The sequence below is a fragment of the Talpa europaea genome (genome assembly GCF_964194135.1).
Source record: "Talpa europaea genome assembly, chromosome: 1".
NCBI lineage: Eukaryota > Metazoa > Chordata > Mammalia > Eulipotyphla > Talpidae > Talpa > Talpa europaea.
Genome location: NC_140073.1, coordinates 91,556,902 through 91,571,029, shown reverse-complemented (window position 1 = coordinate 91,571,029; position 14,128 = coordinate 91,556,902). Strand labels below are relative to the sequence as shown.

Genomic DNA, 14,128 nt, shown 5'->3' with positions numbered 1-14,128 from the left:
AAGAGATGCTGAATTGCCGGTCCCAGGGAAGAGCACTATTTTCAGGGAGTCAGGGGCTAAAGGTCAGAGCACTGTTCTATGAGACCACACTGATCCATTCACGTGGACACACTGAGGGCAAAGGAAAACATTTGAGCAAGAGAAACAATGAGCAGGACCACAACGTTAAATACCATAAGCAATAACCACCAACGCTGTGCAGAGAGAGCAGCCCTCCACCCTGAACAGCCAGCATGGGACATTTTTTCTGTGCCGTTAGGCCTAAGTACTTATCCTCAGACTCTAAAGGGCAAGGGACAAACTTAAGAAGGGCCAAGGGCCACTGGATTCTTTGCAGGACCCATACAGCTGGTGGAGCAACAAAATGAATCCTGGCTACTAATGGTCAGTCTAGAAATGCTCTGGATTCCTGTTCTTTGGGTGTCTGTTTAACTAGTTATAAACATGGATTAGTAAAATTTTAGACTCCCATCCAGTAATACTCAGATGAGTTTCTGCTCACAGCTTTACAAATAGAGAGTACAGGAGGCCAACCTCAGTGGCCATAACTTACACAGGTATTAGTGGCCATAATTTGGCGTACAGCAACTCAGTGGTGGGGTGCTGCCAGTGGGGATCAATGACACAGTTTGGGAAACTGACTGTACTTAGGGGCTAATTAACCCCAATGGGGATAATTGGCATGATGTCAGCTATGATGGCGGCCACTTGGCATTGTGAAAGTGAACTTGCTCTGTGATGTCACCCAAGAAGGCAGCACCCCAGCCAGGGTGTGGCAGCAGGCACCTCTGATGGCTGTGAGGCTGGGAGCCAACCTACTTGGAGTGTGGCCTCAGCCAGTGCCTGGGAGAGAAAGGGACAGGGAGCAGATGCCAACACACAGCCTGGACAAAACCAGAGGAGGGTCAGGACTTGTGGCTAAAAACAACAACTACAGCCTTCATAGACTAAAATAAGAGAGGTAACCCAAACAAGACACGTCAGTCGATGCCTACTGTAAAAGGAAACAGGGAATGCAGAGAGAAACCCGGTTCTAGATCTTTGATCGGAAAACAGCCTGCAGATTCCAATGGCAAAGCCCTTTTCTGACCTATTTGTGTCTGGCACAACATGAGAATCTTTCCTTTTCTCACAAGTTCATGATGTACCTCCACATTTGCACAGCTGCCTTCACCAGGCTATGTTCACACGAACATTTACCTAATGTCATCAGCATAGCCTGTTAGGTATAAATCAGCATTGGCATTCAAAATACCTCCCTGTGACGCAAGTAGGGGACTTGAGGACCAGAAAAGAAAAAGCTGGGAAATGAAGGTTAAATTTAATAACATCTTGGCACAACATCAGAAACTTTAAAAGCTCTTTAAAAGCAGGGAGTAGAAAGGCATAAAAATTATACCACTGCACACTGAAGCAAATAACAGAGGAAAATTATAGATAATACAAATAAAGAACCAATTACCTTTTCGCTTCCAGCCAAATCAACTAGATAAAGCTTCCCACTGAGTTTTTTTTCAGTCTCTACATTCTCTTGTTTAATATTAATCAGGAAGATACTGTGACTTCTAGAGCTGTGTTCATTCATGTCTGAAAAGGAAAATAGTTTACTGCTCTGCAGAGAACACATAAATTTAGGTAGCAAAACTCTCATGTAAAAAGCCAACAAATCATACCTAATAGCTCTATTTTTTAAGTCAGTCCAGCCATTTTTAAAAATTGAGACCACCTTTTCTTCTTAAAATCCACATTGATTGTAGAAATGAAAGATTTAAAATGTCTTTGAGTACAAAGAAATTAATCTAAAAATCTTAGTCACTGGTTTAAGTGACAGATTCCCTAGCTCTGCCTATAGCCCCCAAGCCCCAAAATCCTACTGCAGCCTGACTTTCTCCTTAAGGAGCTCACAGCATCTCCCCTGCCTCACTTAGTCCCCCATCTTGATCATCAAGCTTAGCAACTGATGCAGTTCTCATCTTCTTCACGCATGCAAGTCTTGCTTATCAGTACTATCACGTTTTCTTATGGAGAGACTTGCTCTATAATCCATAGTAGGTACATAGACGATCTCAAAGATTAAATGATTTATTAGGATGGAGCACAGAAAATGAAAATAAATCTATTTCAATGTTAGTCTGTGTTGACCAAGCAGGCAGAGACTCCAGCCAAAGTCTACTAGTAATCATTTCTTTAACCCATTTTACCAGATTATCTGAAAAAAAAAAAAAAAATCCTAAACATTCTACCAAAAAACACTGCTATATAAATGAATTAAGCAAAGTTGCAGGATGTAAAATGTTTGTATTTCTACATTCTTACTAACAGTGAACAATCAAAAAGGAAATCAAAGTAATGCTTTAAAATAGCAATCAAAAAAAATTCTTAGAAACAAATATAACAAAAAAAGTGAAAGACCTGTATACTGAAAACTACAAAATGTTTCTAAGAACTTAAAGACACAGAAAGACATTTATGGATTGGAAGATTCAATATTATTGAGACATCAAGACTACCAAGTTATCTGCAGATTCAATGTAATTGTTATCAAAATCCCAATGATGCTTTTTGCTAAAGTACAAAATTCATTCTAGGGCCTCCCTGGTGGCGCAGCGGTTGAGTGCTGGGTTGCGAAGCTGCCTGCAGCCTCTGCAGCGCTGGTTCGATCCCCGGCTGCTCCCCGGCCACCTGAGGAGGGTCCCACATGGTGCACAGACCTCTCCTGCCGCCCGCTGCTCCCCTCAGCAGTGTACTTCAGTCCTTCTGCCTGCTCTGCTCCCTGCTCTGGCTCTGGTGAATTCTCTCACCCTCCCGTGCTTCTGACTGTACCCAGTGCTTGTATAAAATAAACAAAGAAATCTTTAAAAAAAAAAATTCATTCTAAAATTCATACGGAATCTAAAGGGATCCCAAATTGCAAAAACAATTTTGAAAAAAAAAAAATCAAAATTTGTAGTCTCACACTTAATGATTTCAAAAGAAAGTTATGGTCATAAAAAAAAGTGATATTGGCAGAAAGCAGACAAAAAGACTAATGAACTGAACAGAGGGCACAGAAGTAAATCCTTACATAATATTGTCAAATTTTCAACAAATGTATCAAGACCACTCACTGGAGTAAGAACTGTCCTTTCACCAAATAAAACAGTGCTGGGCAAACTGAATATCCACCCGCAAAAAAGAAAAAATGAGGTAGGACCCTGACCTTAGGCCTATGAAACTGAATAAAGGAAATCTGACTCAAAATGGACTCCTGCAGCTATAAAAATATCAAGCGCCTACCACTTGCATCTTGCAAGACATCCCGGGCCCAGAGACAACAAACTGTCTACCACCTGCAGCCAATGAGAAATGGCTGCAACCTCAAACTCTCAATTAACTTTTGTTCAAAACAGCCCTGTCCAATTTCCTTCTAAAACCTAATAAAAGCCAACCTTCTCTGCCTCCTTGGGCAAGCCTATGTTTTGCCACAGCTGATTGCAATCCTTCTGCTATTCCCAAATAAACTCAATTTGATTAGTAAAAGACCTTGCTATTTCATTTCAAGGTTGAGAGGCCACATACAAAACTTAACTCAAAAAGGACTAATGACTAACTGTAAAAGCTAAAACTGCAAAACCTTAGAGGAAAACTTAAGGGGAAAGCTTTACAACACTACAGTTGGCAATTATTTCTTGAATAGACCCCAGAAGTATAAGCACAAATGAAAAATAGGTAATTTGGAATTCACTAAATTAAAAACTTTTATGCATCAAATGATACTCTCAACAGAGTGAAAAGGCAACCTATAAAATGAGAGGGTTGTGGTTATTTACAAGTCACAGATCTGATAAGGTACTGATGATATTTTGAACAAACCAACAACAAATAACCCAACTTAAAATGGGCAAGGGACTTGAATAGTCATCTCACCAAAGAAGATATGAAATGGCCATTAAGCACATGAAAAGATGGTGAACATCATCAATTACTAAAGAAATGCAAACCAAAACCATAGTGAGATACATGTGATGGTCATTAAGATAGCTACTGCAAAAAAAAATAAATAAATAAATAAATAAGCATTGTGGAGGAGGTAGAGAAATTGAAACTTTTTGACACATTATTGGTGGAAATCTAAGATGGTGCACTTGTTATGGAAAACAGTATGACAGTTCCTCAAAAGATTAAAGGTAGCAATACAGTGTGATCCAGAAATTCCCTTCTGGGTATATACACCCAAGAACTGGAAGCAAGAGAGGGACAGATATCTCTACTCCCGTGTTCACAGCAGCATTATTAAGAACAGCCATGTGGGGTAAATAATTGTCAGGTTTTTCTGCCCTCCAACCATTAGGATTAATGACGGATCCCTGCGGTCCTGAATGCATGCCTGATGGCGGGTACCTGGAGTGGAGTGTGGGTACACCTGGGCTGAGAGACCAGGATCATAAGGGTGGTGTCACGGGATGCCAGAAGACAACGGAACACCAGAAGGAGGAAAGAGAGAACACCAGAGAGCCCAGAAGGAGTGAAGATTCACGGGGTGAGGGCCGGAGGGGAGCTAGAGGCCTGCCAGCTTCCCGACCCCCCAGCACCCCTACCGTCCCTGTACCTGGTAAACTCAATAAAACCCCGAAAAAGCTACCGAGGGCTCCAGGACTCCTCCTTCACCCGTCTGCTCGGATCATAGAGACCCTGCTCAGTGCCCATCATGCCACTACAAGCCATAAAGTGAAACAAATCCAAGTGTCTACATATGGATGAATGAATAAACAAAATTCCACAAAATGGAATGTTGTGCCTTTTTTAAAAAGGAAATTTTGACCCATGCTACAATGGATGAACCTCGAATACATTGTGTTAAGTGAAATAAGCAAGTCACAAAAGGACAAACCCAGTATTATTCTACTTATGTAAGTAGTTAGATTCATAGAGATAGAAAAATAGAATGGTGGTTACCAAGATTTGGGAGGAAGGCATACGGGGAGTTATTGTTCATTGGGTATGGATTTTGAAATTTAGGATGATTAAAAAATTCTGAAAATAGTTGTGATGGTTGTACAATATTGAGAATGTATTCAATGACACTGAATTAATACACTTAAAAAGGGTTAAAAGGTCAATTTTATGTTATGTATATTTTCCCACAAAAATTTTAAAATGTACCTTGTCAAAATAAGAAAAATAGCAATATTCTGAACCAATAGTTCTTGGGAACCAAAATAGTTGTCAGGTATGCCATAAATAATTTGTAACCATCAATAGCTTAAGAAACCAAGTGAATAACCTCTTTATAAATAAGAGATGTTATATAAGAGGATTCTTACATCCTTTCATGTATATTTGTGTATTTTAAGCAAAAAGAAAGAATTACAGTTTAATACAAGCCTAAGCTCACCTATGAAATTTGCCACATATATGAATATCATGTCACAAGATTTTTGGAATAGAAAAAAATGTTGCATATTCACCTTTCAGGTCTGAATACAGAATCACAGAACTTTGGGTGGAAAAGATTTAACAAATTTGACTAATCAACCAACCAATACTTGTATCTCGTCTACAATAAACAGGGAACTTACCACCTTTCCAAGTAGCAGACTTTACTTGGGGCAGCTACAAGAATTAGAATGTTCTTCTCAAAGTAGGTAAAAATCTACCTCCTTAGAAAAAGGAACTCTACTACACTGCTGGTAGGAAAGCAAATTGGTCCAACCACTATGAAAAGATGTATGGAGGTTCCTCAAACTGCTAAAAAAGGAGCTTCCATGTGATCCAGCAATTCCACTTCTAGGGATCTACCCGAAGGACACAAAAACATTCATTTGTAAGGACACCTGTACCCCTATGTTTACTGCAGCACTATTTAAAATAGGTAAGCTATGAAAACAACCCAAATGCCCAAAAATAGATGATTGGTTCAAGAAGATGTGGTACATATACACAACAGAATATTACTCAACAATCAAAAAAGATAAATTCATGCCATTCACAGCAACATGATGGAGCTGGAAGGGATCATGCTCAGTGATACAAGGCAGAAAGAAAAAGTAAAATACCTGATGGTCTCACTTATAGGAAGAAAGTAGGGTATCCAAATAAGAGATCAGAGGGGAAAAAAGTTATTATAATAAAGTAAAAATCAAAATCAACAGGCAACTATAAACCAGAGATATTCTGCAGAGGGGGAGGAAGGAGTTGGATCAAAACAGGAGTGGGAAAAGCACAAGGGACTATGGTGATGGTACATGAGTGAATTGGTGGTGGAAATTCCACGGGGACTATACCCAAAATGATAAAGCACACATTGTATAAAAATGAAGAATGATATAAAAAATATATAAAATAATAAGGAAAAAAACTAGAGAAAAAAAAATCTACCTCTTTATAGCTTCAGTGACCCTGGGTGGCCCAACCCATGCAGACTGAATGAAGCAAACTGAGTCTCTCAATGTCAATACCTTGAACAGCTTAAGAAATATTGCATTGTATACATGACCTTCCTGGATTTATTTCTCTCCTCCAACCTAGAAATCCTTAGCTCTTTCAACTGAACAGTTCTTCATTTGAACTCACTCTCATTTGTCTGTGTCTGTCTGAATAAGACAAACTCTGTTGCTCTAATACCATCCAACCTGTTTCCCCAGATGTGTGTACAGGTTGAGGAAGGAACTGCAAGGTAAACAAGCTGATCTGAATGTGTTTGTTTTTGACACCACCATTAGAAAGTTTACAATAAAGCTCCCAGCACTGCTTCCTGAGTTCCTTCTTTGCAGAGGGCAGTAATCTAACATGGTTTCTTTCCATGTGTAGGATTTGCATATAAAACTTGCTGGTTTAGATTTTTTTTAACCTGAGTAATAACATGGTTAAAATAAATAAGTTTAGTAGGTTATTCCCTCTCTCCCCCTTTGTTGGCTGGTGATTTGCCTACATATACCTGTATTGAACAATCCCGTTTTCCAAGTACCTTCCTATGCATAATTTCAGTTTGGACCTATTACTCACTCCCCCTATTAATAAGCAGACATTTATCCTAAGTTACAGGACAAAAGGAAACACCCCCACCAAGCTTACTTGTTACAGCCACATGCCGGTTTGCTTTGCCTTCATCTATCACATCCATGACTTCCTCAGGGCTGGACACAAACCTCTCGGTACACCCCTAGGAGACAATCAGTTGAGGTTCAGCATTAAAAATTTGAAAAGCAACAATATTTTGAGTGAGCTAAACACTGTAGCATTTTCCTTCTAGAGGTGAGATCAAGAGAAAGTCTATAATGTTGATCCAGCAATTTTGCCTGCCTCCATACAGCTTAAATTCTGCATTAAAAAGAAGTCTGAGCAAATCCAGAAGTAAACAATAAAGGAAGTCCTTAGTTTTCCTAGATTTTTGAGAACATATTTATATTCAACAGCAATGGAGACAGAAAATAATGATGAAAAGCATCACTTTCCATATTTATGTATCCATTATTTATTTACTTACCACTCTAACAAACAACTTTAAGCACTTGAAGTTCTAGACATAATGTTATAGGGAGGTTTCCCCTAAACAACTATATTCAAGACAATTCAATGTGAGTAACAAGTATTTGTTCACTTCTGTAATTCTGATTTCGTATAATTAAACATCTATGATACATTTATACAGGGAGATACAAGTGAATAAATTAAAGGTTTATTTTTTTAACCAGAGGAATATTAAATATAAGAAGATGATTAAATACCTGTAAGTGCTTTAAGGGCATATTATTCCTAAGGGCAGTAATGCGTGGAACCAAGAGAGTTTTTTTACCCAACCAAGGTAAATGGGTGGGAACTCGGAAACATTCTGGGCATCTTATGAAATAATTACAATCACAGTGACTGGAGAAACAAATTATACCATCAAGTTATCCTCATACCTTTACATACGGGACTCTATTTTTATCTTCATGAACAGCCAAGTTTGTCTTAGATACTACAGAGTTGATAATGATGACATGCAAACAAGAAGAGAAAAGAAAAGTTAAAGACCCTGTAATGGAGGGAAATAGAAATTGTTACAGAAGATAGACAAATCTAATCTCTTAGATTAGATTTTAAAAAAAACCAAGTTTGAGTCTTGGCTGAGAATAAGCAGATTAGTTTTAAAAATGCAAGTTTTAGTGTTGGCTGAGAATAAGCAGACAGCATGGAAGCAATAGAACATCTCTATAAAACTTCATTAATAACTTCAGCAGAAGTGCCATAAATCATTTCAGCTTCCCTGAACTTTTGTTACCAACAAATTGAAGACAGGCATTAGGATCACTCACCATCAAGTAGGTCCCTGATTTTGTCCAAGTAGATCTCAAAATAGGAAACCTGGTTAAAAACAAATTGAATTTGAAACAGACATATCATGCTGTATTTTCAAAATGTCATTATTAGAACTTACATAAGCTTTTTGGCATGCATGGCTAAGCAGAGTGAGAAGAAGGAGTACAAAGAGTCTCCAGGGTCAGGAGAACAGAGCTCTAGTCAGCTCTCCTGGATTCTCCTACTTCCTGCCTTATCAGCTTGCTCTATGGGTCCTGATCTCCATCCCCACACATCACAGTTCCCCATGGCTCCATCCAAGTCTTATTCACATTATGTGTTCATCAGGTGCTAGACAGCGAGTTAGAGGAGGAGTCTAGCTTTTCCCCTACAGGATCACCAAGCAAACTTCCAGGTGTGACAACAGCTGCAACAGAAAACATCCTGTGCAAGTAATTATAAAAAACACCAGTAGGCTTCACCTTATGCATGCCATTGACAGCCTCATCAGACAGTGGCAAGCATGATAAAAGCATGGGAGAGGATAAGGGAATAAATGCCTGGAACTAAGAGAATTCAGAAAGGTAAATGAAAGAGTGCTGGTGAGTCCAAGAAGACCTGGAGGGTCCAGGAAGGATCTGAACAAAATATAGTTTATTGAAACACAATTTAGACTATAAGAGGGAAAGGAAACCTTCCAATGAATTATTCACCGAAGTCTCAGCTCCAGCATCACCTGCATCAACATCTCTCAGAGCCTTTGTTTAAACTGCAAGCCTGAACACTTGTAGTGATACATTTGAATCAGATTCTCCAGGAACAGGACCTAGGAATTGGCTTCTAAACTCCCCAGGTGACTTCTATACTTGCTGACATCTGAGAACAACTGAAACTAGACATGTGCTCTTGGGAGATTTAATTCATGTGTAACTAAGAGCCTAGGCCTCAATTTTCCCATTTGTTATTAGACTTGATAATGTCAAAAATTAACTCTAGGAATCTGCAATCTGTCCACACTTGCCTTCTGCCTTTCAGATCAACTTTTCTCTTACTCTTGTTATAGGTTTTTTAAAAATCTGAACAAATACATAGACAAAAAAGTAAAAAAGATATTTCAAAAAAATTGTTAAGTTGGGATGTGACTACATGTGAAACCACATCCCCACATCACAGCTCTGGACCAGTCCTGCCTCAGCTAGGGGGAGTGAAGACTCCCCCACTAACCCAACACTAGTTCTAACTCAGCTCAGCCCTGGCTCATTATCTTTTATTTGTCTCAGCCTGGAACCTCCGATTCACAGATCTGGGGTCCTAGCTTCCAACCCTGATGTAGGGTAGATAAAAGGTATCAGGCTTTTTTGCCCTTCCGCCATTAGAATAGATGAGGGAACCTCGTGGTCCTGAATGCATGCCTGATGGCGGGCACCTGAAGTGGGTACACCTGGGCTGAGAGATTGGCCTTTTAAGGGCGGCGTCACAGGGATGCCAAAAGGAGAAGCCGAGAGAAGAAGAAAAGCAGAGAGAATGCCAGAGAGCCCAGATAGAGTGAGGATTGGCTGGAGGCTGGGAGGACTACCAGCCTCCCAGCCCCCCAGCACCCCTGCCTGCCACATGCCTGGTAAATCTAAATAAAAAGCCTGCAAAACCCACCGAGGACGCTCTAGGACTCCTTCTCTAGCCAGTTTGCTGGATCAGAAAACCTGCACTGTGTCCTTCCTGTCCTTACACCTGGTATGTGTTGCCATCACCCCAACAACTTCTACTAAACATCTGTCAGACTCCCCCATCATTCAGCCTCATCTACCACAGACACTTTTACTGGCCTTCAAAAGACCCACTGCCCCTTGAAGCCTCCTGCAGTGACGGGGATCCTAAGGGTCTGTTTGGCCTCTAATCTCAGATATTGCTAAACCATTCCTTCTGCAGCCAACTCAACCCTGGTTCCAAGTCATTCTATTTATTTCTGAATTTTCTTGTTTTCATAAGACTTTTCCATTGTCTTTGAGATTTTAAACAGATGACAGCGCAAAGTATTTATACTTAAAAAACAGTCATAAACTAGGTATTAGCAATTACAGTCATTAGAATCCTATTCACATAGGTTTCTGCTTGGACGGAGGGGCCTTGGTTTTGTTATTTTTTCAAATACTTTATGAAGCCAGGTGGAAGAAAAATAAATAGGTATTGTCTGACATTAATAGCATGCTCAGAAATAATGTCTAAAACTTCTGTGGGACTCAATTAAGGAAAAGATTTGCCATATTGCCTTAATCAAGCCTCTTTTTCGTGATTAAACCTGTCACTATTCACTTTAAAATACAGAGTAGTCAATAGCTAACATGCCCAGTTACAATTATTACTTATGAAATAAGTGATCATGACTGCAAATGCAAAAAAAAAAGGAAGCCAGACTGTAAAATTCAGCCCTAGAGACTTGGGAGTTCTTCCTCTCCTCCCCCTTCATGTTGCTACTACTTTTATCTTAATAAGATTCTAATAAAGGACCCTATTTTGAGGGTAGTAATTGGTTTAACATCTTACTCCAGGATTATCCCATAAGAACCCGCCAGTATTTTAAGGTATTTAAATGCAAACAGCCTTAAAGATGTACTAAGCTCCTAAATCTTGATTCCCATCAAAGCAACAAGCTTCTGTATCCTCAGATATAAAGAACCCTGGGCAAGGAGGCTTAGCCTCATAAACTGAACAGAAGTTGACTTTAGCCAACAAAGGGATTTATAAAGAAAATGACTTGCCAGTTGTAATCTGTAATTGGGAAATAGTTGTTGCCTTGTTTTTCATATAATTTAGGAAAGGTGAATAGCAGAAATAAGTAAAGGAAGACGTTTAATATAACAGAAAAGGTACTGCCTGTGGGATTGGTCAGACCAAGTGTCCAATCTCAGCTCTGCCAATGACTGCTTGTAGGGTAAGGTGAAAATATCAGGCTTTTCTGCCCTCCCGCCATTAGGATAGATGAGGGAACCCTGTGGTCCTGAATGCATGCCTGATGGCGGGCACCTGGAGTGGGTACACCTGGGCCGAGAGACTGGGTTTATAAGGGCGGCGTCACGGGGACGCCAGCAGAAGAGGAGAAGTAGAAGCCAAGAAAGAAGCAGGAGAGCAGAGAAGCAGAGAGAAGAAGAGAAGCAGAGAGAATGCCGGAGAGCCCAGAGAGAGCAAGGGTTTGCTGGGGGCTGGGAGGACTGCCCCCCAGTGCCCCTGCCTGCCTTGTGCCTGGTAAATCTAAATAAAAGACCTGCAAAAGCCACTGAAGACTCTGACCCCTCCTTTACCCGCTCTGCTGGATCACAGAAAACCTGCTCAGTGCCCTGTTCCTGCCCTTACACTGCTATATAACTTTGACCATCTGATTATGTCTCTAACTTTGGCATCTTCGTTTCTAAAATGATAAGCATGAAGGGGCACCAAGGTTCCAGCCTTAAAGGATGAGCTACATCCTGAATGATTTGCTCAGCTCTCAGTCTTACTAGAACAGCCCCTTTGTCCTCTTCACTCCATGCCAACCTCTTCTCACTCCCCAAGTTGGGACCCAGCAAGCCATGGGCACAACAAGATAGAGCTGGAGAGGGCATATTCTCTGGGTTGGGCCAATAAGCCCCTTCCCTGGGGAATTAGGAATTAAAAATGAGGGGATGTGGAGCTGCCATATTGTCTTCTCAACACCCCACCCTCCTCCCCCCAAAAAAGAGAAAGATGGCCTGAAATAAGAAATAAAGTGAGGGGGGCTGTCAAGGGCATGAAGTTTCTTTTGGGGCTGACGAAAATATTCTGGAATTGGATAGTGGTCATGGTTATATTAAACTTCATACAATTTCGGAAATATACTAAAAAATATCAAATTGTACACTCTTGGTGAATTTTAGGGTCTGTACATTATATCTCAATTTTTTAAGTTAAAAAGAAAATAACAGGGAAAACAAGGCCAGACTTCCTGCTTCTCTACAACCCCACCCATGCCTGCTATCAGATATTGTATCTTACAACAACTTCCTCTATTTGCTTAAACAAATGGTTTTCATTCACTGGCAAACAAAGGAGCTCCAAGGGAGTTATCCCTAATACTAAATATGATGAATTAACAGCTATAGTTAAAGAAAATAGAAATCTCTTCTTCAATTCAAATTTAAGCCAGAACAGATTCTGGTTTTAAAAACAAAGATGAGGAGAATTCCTATCCCCAACTCTTTGAATGTGCTCCTCAAAACACTAGACTGTCAAATTTCAAAGGGCAATAATATGTCCAAAGTCAAATAAGGAGGTGATGTAATATACTGTAAATCTACTTTTGCAGAATTGCATTACACAATAGCATATTTAAGCTTCTGATAAATTTATTATAGCTCAATAAAGATTTTTCCCATTTAGCCACAAAAACCTTTTCCCTGGTAGCCCACCTATTAATAATTTAGGGGACTGTGCTCCATGGAACAGACTTTGGGAAACGCTGTCCTAACCCAATTAGTGACATGTTCCAGTCATATCTACAGAAACCCACAGGCAACTACCATAATGTTCCCAGACTTAAGAGGACTTTCACTTTATCTCAATACTTCCAAGCAAATAATCTAGATAGCTAAGTTTTTTCCTTAATCATTAAATAGTAAATGTAGTTGTGCTTACTACAGGAATGTCCTTTGAATTAGATAAGATCACTTTTTACATTTGCATTAAGAGGAAAGCAAAGAAACATAATGTGGGGTCCAGTTTCTTCTCCTGGGGCTCAATCCACAGCACGTACCTTAATGTGAAACTCCAGGTTTTCATCCATGGAATAGATGTGGTCAAAGATGTCATGTGCAATCCTGGGGATGATCCCCATGAGCTGAGGGTCATGTAGCTTCCCCTAATGAGGGAAAAACAGAAGAGCTTAAGAGTGCTGCAGGAAAATGTAAGAGACAGGAAGGGGCTGCACCTGGGGCTCATGCCGCAGGGAGCACCCACGCAGGGGTGATCTGCCCCTTCAGAGAGCCCCACATGCCTGACAGGACAGCAGAGCAGAGTCAGCAGGAACTGACCTGCTCTCGCCTCCCAGCAGGGGAGCACTTGTTCTGTCAGCACTTGAAACTCTACAGGCTTCCCTCCTGCTACCACTCAGGGCAGGCAATCAGCATGTAATGTGGCTGTGTGTGGATGGAAAGGGAGGAACAAGGAGAGCAAGTCGACTGAGAAGTTATGGGTACTACACATATGAAATGTTTCTGCTTTTGAATTTTTACAAACTGACCAGAACCAAGAAGTCCAAAGGCATCTACTTTAACAAAGTCATCTTGAGAGTTAAGAGCCATAGTTTCATAATGCGTCATTGTTTAAAAATTTCTAAGCAATACCTTTACAATCACTAAAAATTCAACCACGAAAATCTGTTACATCAATTTCTTTTTAAAAATCAGTAATTCCCGCCTGAATCATGAGTTTTGATGGTTTCCAAATGAGTTTTGACCGTTTCCAAAACTTAAACCCACTTGCAAGATATTTTTTCATTGTTTCCAGCCACCTTTTCCCTCTTCTTCCAACTTACTTAAAGGTAGTAGGATAAATGAATTCTGTTATTTGGACCATTACTAAATGCATCATTTTTTAAGATCCAGAATTTGCCACCTCTTAAAAAGACGTTCAAAGACATGTCATAGGATCTGAAAGCAATTTCTAAAGAAGAGTTCTAAAGTATTTAAAGCAAAGGTCTTCCCATGGACCTAAATACACCATTTCCAGGGCCTTCTTTATACCCACACTCAAATAAATACTGAAGTTCTGTTATGTGTTAAACAACCCATCAGAGCACACAGGCACACACACTCACACATGCAGTCTGCATGTCCTAAGGGATCAGCAAATATATTCTCAG

General features: G+C 40.1%; 1 protein-coding gene across 1 annotated transcript in view; it reads right to left on the bottom strand.

Moving 5' to 3' along the window:
- Positions 1–14,128, bottom strand: part of KIF5C (kinesin family member 5C) — a gene marked incomplete at both ends in the record, with an annotated part of 143,296 nt that overhangs the window by 61,691 nt on the left and 67,477 nt on the right. The window contains 5 exons of the mRNA XM_084254976.1: positions 1,463–1,587; positions 7,054–7,141; positions 7,884–7,939; positions 8,277–8,325; positions 13,022–13,126. Of these exons, the coding sequence (XP_084111102.1) occupies positions 1,463–1,587; positions 7,054–7,141; positions 7,884–7,939; positions 8,277–8,325; positions 13,022–13,126 (423 nt within the window). The remainder of the gene's footprint in view (positions 1–1,462; positions 1,588–7,053; positions 7,142–7,883; positions 7,940–8,276; positions 8,326–13,021; positions 13,127–14,128) is intronic.